This window comes from Plasmopara halstedii, assembly GCF_900000015.1.
Source record: "Plasmopara halstedii genome assembly, contig: Scaffold_2680, whole genome shotgun sequence".
Taxonomy (NCBI): domain Eukaryota; phylum Oomycota; class Peronosporomycetes; order Peronosporales; family Peronosporaceae; genus Plasmopara; species Plasmopara halstedii.
The window spans coordinates 54938-61545 of NW_020189586.1; the positions used below are offsets into that span (position 1 = coordinate 54938).

Below are 6608 nucleotides of genomic sequence, written 5' to 3' on the forward strand. Positions count from 1 at the left end.
TAAAAATGCCTTCACATAAACAGCTTGCGTATGAGCAGAAAGCCCATCAGAAGCAGGATCGACGCCACACTGTAAACGAGCATTTTGGCAATGACTCGACAGGCTGCAACATCGGCAGGTTGCAATTCACCATGCTTGATGTGGCGTTGAGCCAGCACTGCTGCCATTTCGTAAGCTTGTCGCTCAGCAGGGTCACGTTGCTCTGATAAGGCTTCAGCATGAATGTGGCGACGACGAAGTGCCTCTCGCACGGGTTCTTTGTGCCAAACAGGAAGAATAGGCGTTGGGCACTGTACGTCTTCATTTTGAGCAGCATGATCAGTTGCCTCGTTTTCATCACTGCCGAAAGCATATGTAATACCATGATCGAGTTTCACTGCCGTTTCCTCGGTCGGCTTTGGTACAAGCAAACTTGCGACGTATGCGGCTTCTTCACGCCGACGCAACTCTTTCTCTTCCTCCTCCGCAGCAAGAACATCAAGAACACGCTGGATCTCAACAAGCATACTCGAGTCAACGCCCATCTTAAGCAGTACCTCTTTCTCAATTCGAGCCGAGCGGTAGCTACTATTATTTTCAGCAGAAAATGATAAAGGTATATGTCCGTCTGCCGACGTTTGAGACGCATACATACCTGTCATAGGTGTACCTGGCGCCGACGGCCCGGACTCCGTATCATTGCTCCAACGTGTGTCCGTAACTGAAGACGAAGGCGAGTACGCGTGTTTTTCATCCATCTTTCGGTCATTCTTGATGTCATCTTTATAATTACGATCATTCACCTTCACAGTTTTTTCTTTTTGCTGCGAGTTTGAACGCCGTAGTTCTTCGCTTTCAAGAGTATGCAGTAGGTTTGTGGCTAACTCCGCCAGAAAGATGGAAGCTTCAGGTGACGCCGCCATTTCGCAAGCACTGCAAATACACTCGCTGATACTTGAGACTATACGATGGCCATCATCGCTAGCGAAAAAGTCCACTACAGACTGTAGTGTTAAAAACGCTTGCTGTGTAGCTGCCTTCGATTCTGGCGTACTAACCGCCTGCGCTACCTTAGCTGCCATTGCGCAACTATTGAGCACAACATCACGACCGATGCAAGAGCTGGCGGCTTGTACAAACTCATCTCGCAGTCGCTTGGTATTTGATCTCAGCTGCTGGCCACGCTGGGCGCTAAGCACTCCTAATGCATTGGCGATTGCTGAAGCCACCAACCGAGACAGATCACGTGCGCGTTGTGGAGTAAGATTTTTGAGACGATCCCATAGCAAGAAGCTCAGTACAGCTGGATTGACGACCGACCCAGCCAAGTGCGTGGCCACAGGATTTATTAAAGATTCATCCATCTTGTTCGTTGCCCACCTGTCCATATTGTAAATCTATTGTAAGCATAGTAGAGATAGCGAGATGGTGTCAAGAACGCACAGCATAGCATCCACAATCATCGTGGTCACGTCTTAATAGAGCAATTTTTAGTATAACCACTAATGGGTTGCTTTCGAAACTGCAGTGTCCTGTCTCCATACTGCAGTAAAACCGGTTAATCGCAAGTTTTCTTTAATCAGCCATTGTCCGAGTGACAATGGCAACGCGAGGCGTTAACGGCGCTACGACTGGGACTCTGAATGAGCGCTTTATTAAGTGCGAAGGGTGTCACGTGAATGTACCAAAGGAAGACATGCTAACGCTGGGCAAATGCACGTTGTGTGGACGTCCGTACGAGGTTGTAGTAACAGCAGATGGCAAAGAGATTGAAGTGGCGACTGTGGCATTTGATCGCACAGGTATAACGGCAGTTGAGAAAAAGACAAAGCAACGTAAACGCTGGGCAGTGCTTTTATCGAAGCGTGGTCGGACCTATTATCACAATACAGAGACTGGCGAGGATCGATGGGACAAACCTGCGGATTTAGATGCTGATGCAGTTGAAGACTCTTTTGGTACGTAAACATTTTCCATGATTTTAGACGAAAGCTAATACTTTGGTTACTATAGTGCCGTTTAAGCACGATGCAGTGAAAAAGGCAGTGCTGCGTGAGCAGATGAAATTGGAGGCAACAAAGATGGGTGTGCCGATAGAGGTTGTTGCCGCGTCGCAGCACCAGCTGCGGCAGGAGGATGAGGCCCATGATCCGTTTACAAAAATGACGGAAGGCAATGCCAAGTTCAAGTGCACAGACCAGTCCGTTCCTAATGATAATAACCCTAAAAGGCCTAACTCCCCGGTGCTGGTTAAAAAAGAGGAGGAACCATCGCAGCAGCAACAGCATGGGACTGCCGTAGAGGATAGCAAATGTAATATCATGTGAGGTTGATAGCGTGTTTACAATTGTAAATGTACCTTTACGTAGCCGTTTCTTTTTAACCCAATCAGCGTTTAATGGAGCCAATCGTTCAATTGCGTAAGGTGAATACTCGACTTTCCGTGGCGTCGGAAACACGGCGGGTGTCTAGCCCTGTTTGTGCGATAGTAGAATTCAATTCAAACGTCAGTGGTATCGCTTGGTAGTCTTTACAAGATTATTTTACCGCAGTCGGTATCTGCAGGTCTATTCGAGCTCATTTGCTCGACCAGTCCTACCCAATGAGCACCAATAGCTCGCTTCAGCCGCCTTTGATCATCACATCGCTATCGCGGCCACCAGCCTCTACAAGTGCTCTTGGAGCAACATCAGCATCTTCAATGTCTCTGTCTCCAGCTCCTTCCTCAGTTCGAGCTTCATTTTCGCCGTACGCCAAGAGCCCCGTGCCACGAGGCCGACGTGTCGCTATGGAAGGCAAAAGCCTCTTTACATGTCACCAATGTGGTGCACTGCTCAGGTTTCAACATCATCCTGTGTCTATTGAGGAAAAGATTATGAAATTGCGGACTGTTCCATACGAGCACTCTGCGGAACAGTGTGAGCAGCGAGACAGTAAAGAAGGCGAAGAAGATCAAAGGCCTCGGCTTACAGAGGGCACGGATAATGGGGAGAACACAGATGCAGACGAAGAGGAAGAACTTACACATGCAGCAAGGAATTCTTTGAATCAACAGCAACAACAGCAAAAGAGCTCAGCTGTTGTTCCTGAGTACGTGTGGGAACGACAACAGGTGGACAATAGCGGCGACGTTGATATTTGGGCTCCGGTAGAACTCGATCCTATCAATGGACTAGCGACGTATACAAGCTGTAATCGAGGCGATATTGGACAGACAATAGCAGATGTAGTACCTGCACGACTGCTGAACAAACCACACCTATGGGTTTCCGATTGGGAAGTCGATTACTCACTTCCCAATTGTGACGACGAAGGATGGGTATATGCAGCGTCGCACGCTGATCTTAACAATTTGGAGAAATCAGTGAGCATAGGAGAAGATGAGGTGAATTTACAGACGGATAAGAGAATAAAATGTGAACGACGTGTACGACGGAGGCGTCTGGCTCGCCGGCGTCGTATTGACGGCAGCGATCTTAGTTGGTTTCAGGAGTTGCTTGATTGCAGGTACGAATACTTATTAGCAGAATCCAAATGTGTAATTACGCTCACTAGTGTCATCTTTCTGCAGCTCATTATTGCTGAAAAAACGACTACCGACCTGCCATGATTGTGAAGCTGGTGTGCTGTCTAGGTTTACTGTGTGCGTCGAAATAGTGTGCTTTCTTATCAATGTATTCGTTTCTTATCGAGTGTTTCATTTCAATAGTGCGCTTAAAGAATTAGAGGATGAACGAGACCAGTACGAACGCTTTATAGCCGATTTTGAAGCTGAAGTGGGGGCATCTGCGCAAATTGTTGGTGAAGACGATCACTCCGAGTGGCAGGATGACCCAGAGTTTCTTGCATTGCAAGAAGAAGAGCGAGTTTTAAATGCGCAATTAAGAGCCATTGAAGACGAGACATTACAAGTAACAGCAAAGAGACGCGAATTGTGGTCTACAGGAATGGATCTTGAGCAGTTGATCCATGGTACATTCGCTGAAGGAGCTTTTCTGCAACATTTATTAGGATTGAGCCGCGATGAACGCCAGTCTGTTAGTGTCTTTGCAGTGCATGCATCAGACATGCTGCGACGCCTCCAGCGCTATAACGTGTGTAACGATGTTTTTCACATCTGGCACGATGGTCTTTTTGGCACGATTAACGGGCTACGACTTGGGCGGTTGCCATTAAAACCGGTCGAGTGGGTTGAGATCAACGCTGCATTAGGACAAGCAGTGTTGTTACTTGCAACAATTGCAGACCGGGCCAACTTTGAGTTTTCACGCAATCGTCTCGTGCCGCGTGGAAGCTTTTCTCGTGTCGTAAACATGTACGGAAAAGAGTACAGTCTGTACAGCGATGGAGGCATGTTTCGTCGCCGCGGGTTTAATCAAGCCATGATCCTTTTTCTTGAGTGTGTCGAGGACGCAGGTCGTCGTGCTATGAAAGAAGAACCGTCATTGAAGTTTCCGTACAAAGTGGAGCGTGGTAAAATTGGTGGTCTACCGATCTCCTTAGGAAATGACGAGCAGTGGACACGAGCACTAAAATACATGCTCACGCACCTAAAGTGGCTTCTAGCATGGATCTCGAAGCGCTACTGAGAAATAAATGAAGAAATGATCAGCTAAATGTTCTGCCAGAATCGTGTTCAGCGTATAACTGGCACCTTTCCAAGTATAAACCTTTGGAAAACGAATGAAATTTGGAGCTTTGTACTTTAGATCACTTGAGATGGTACTTTAATTAGGCGTTTGGCATTAAGAGAAGACAAAACATGCAATGAACGCAGCTTTTTATGTCAAGCCACAAGTTGCTGAATGCTTCTGTGAATAGCGTTTGCAGCGTACAGCAGCTCTTCCTGCGTGGTGGAGCGACCGACTGATAAGCGTAGTGTGCCCTTCGCAAACTCAGGTTTCACGTCCATGGCTGCCAGCACGTGCGAAATCGTGACATTTTTCTCTTGATTTTCAGATCGATTGCCTGAGTCATTCCCGTTGACTTTATTGTGACCGTGACACGCCGATCCTGCACTAGCGTATACACCATCTTCCTCAATCACTATCGTAGAAATATAATAATAGCATGAGTTCAATTTGTGCGTTCATGCAAAAGTAGAACGCACAGCCAACGTACAATCCAGGAGACGTGACGCGTTAATGTGCGCAAAGCTTATGCTAAGTGTGTTCGGTAGTGAAAGCTCTGGATGGCCATTTACTTGGTAGCTGACGTTTGATAGACTGCAGTGCTTTTGAATCTGCTCGAGGAGAAACTTCCTGCTATCTTGCATGATAACTGCGTATTCCAGTAAGTTCGTCTCAATCAATGCGCAGGCTTGACCTAAGGCCACTATCAGTGCTACATTTTCTGTACCACCGCGTCGTCCATTCTCCTGCGACGCCCCGTGGAGGATAGTATCTATCATAGTGCCTTCACGAATGTAGAGCGCACCAATTCCCTTAGGGGTGTAGAATTTGTGGCCTGCTAATGAGAGCAAATCGACTTGAAGGTCCTGGACATTAACTCGAACTTTGCCGATAGCCTGGCTAGCGTCACTATGCACGACAATAGGCAAGTGGCTACCGCTCTCCTCCACATATCGCTGCACTGCTTGAGAAATTTCTGCCACGGGCTGCAGCGAACCTACTTCATTGTTCGCGAGCATTATAGACACAAGGCATGTCTGTGGAGTGAGTGCATTCAATACGTCCGCAACATGCACGCAGCCAAATTGGTCGACAGGTAGATACGTGACCTGAAAGTTCTGTGTCTCTAGCCATTTGCACGTCTCCAGCACGGCCACGTGCTCTACAGAACTTGTGACGATGTGGCTGCGTCCACTTTCTCGCTTTGCTGCCAGTGCTGTGCCTTTAATAGCGTGATTGATGGACTCAGTGCCTCCTGAAAGAAACAAGACCTCACTTGAGTTACAAGCACCAAGCATGGATGCCACTTGGGCACGCGCTACAGCCACAGCTTTCTTGGAAGTCTGGCCCAGCACATAGGACGAGGAAGCATTCCCAAATTGTGGTCCGAGATAGGGAAGCAATGCCTTTAAAACGACAGGATCCACGGGCGTCGTGGCATTATAATCAAGATACACGCGCATCATAGTGGGTCTTTGATGGGTTACAGCAGTTTGGGTGCTAGTTAATAAGGGATAAATGCGGTGAAAATTTTGGGTACTAGAAATATTAGACCTTTCATATGGTTGCTGATGGAAGTGCGTCGGTGCGTACACCGCTTTAGACTCAGGATGGGCTTATCTTACTCTTATTCTGGCTTTATGTTGTTCTAGAGCCAGCTACCGACGCTCATGGTGTGTTTGTAGCGATCTTCCGTCGTGTCATATTCTGCTTTAACTATATTCTGATGCACATAGGGAAGTGCGGCTGCTGGGATGATAAGCCGTGTCTTTTGCCACCCGATGGACACTATAAAAGCTCGATTACAGGCAAGCACAACAAAAGGTCAAACAATTGCATCACACCTCAATCTTCAATCCTTCAGGTGAGAACATTTTAAGTATAAACAGAGCTATACTTATCGTTTGTGATGTAGTTTAAGACACTTCCGAGGCCTGTATCGAGGTATCGGGGTGAGTATGCTGGGCTCGGCACCTGCAACTTGCCTATACATGACAT

At 47.4% G+C, this 6608-nt stretch overlaps 5 protein-coding genes across 5 annotated transcripts in view; 3 read left to right on the forward strand and 2 right to left on the reverse strand.

Moving 5' to 3' along the window:
• Positions 1-11: 11 nt before the first annotated feature.
• On the reverse strand, positions 12-1442 carry PHALS_04742 (uncharacterized protein; the record flags this gene model as incomplete). Its single annotated transcript, XM_024718575.1, has 5 exons — positions 12-298; positions 362-567; positions 635-649; positions 721-1359; positions 1423-1442. The coding sequence occupies 5 exons, from the start codon at positions 1440-1442 to the stop codon at positions 12-14; spliced, it is 1167 nt and encodes a 388-aa protein (XP_024583960.1).
• Positions 1443-1579: 137 nt separating this feature from the next.
• On the forward strand, positions 1580-2378 carry PHALS_04743 (WW domain; the record flags this gene model as incomplete). The annotated part of the gene is made up of 3 exons (XM_024718576.1): positions 1580-1937; positions 1993-2302; positions 2372-2378. The coding sequence occupies 3 exons, from the start codon at positions 1580-1582 to the stop codon at positions 2376-2378; spliced, it is 675 nt and encodes a 224-aa protein (XP_024583961.1).
• A 203-nt stretch (positions 2379-2581) lies between these two features.
• On the forward strand, positions 2582-4568 carry PHALS_04744 (beclin-1-like protein; the record flags this gene model as incomplete). The annotated part of the gene is made up of 3 exons (XM_024718577.1): positions 2582-3486; positions 3551-3622; positions 3689-4568. The coding sequence occupies 3 exons, from the start codon at positions 2582-2584 to the stop codon at positions 4566-4568; spliced, it is 1857 nt and encodes a 618-aa protein (XP_024583962.1).
• Positions 4569-4765: 197 nt separating this feature from the next.
• Positions 4766-6076, reverse strand: PHALS_04745 (cysteine desulfurase; the record flags this gene model as incomplete). Its single annotated transcript, XM_024718578.1, has 2 exons — positions 4766-5025; positions 5101-6076. 2 exons carry the CDS (start codon positions 6074-6076, stop codon positions 4766-4768), a joined length of 1236 nt encoding a protein of 411 aa, XP_024583963.1.
• A 95-nt stretch (positions 6077-6171) lies between these two features.
• PHALS_04746 (mitochondrial carrier family) overlaps positions 6172-6608 on the forward strand; it is a gene marked incomplete at both ends in the record, with an annotated part of 540 nt that continues 103 nt past the window's right edge. The window contains 4 exons of the mRNA XM_024718580.1: positions 6172-6195; positions 6263-6283; positions 6347-6474; positions 6526-6562. Of these exons, the coding sequence (XP_024583964.1) occupies positions 6172-6195; positions 6263-6283; positions 6347-6474; positions 6526-6562 (210 nt within the window). The remainder of the gene's footprint in view (positions 6196-6262; positions 6284-6346; positions 6475-6525; positions 6563-6608) is intronic.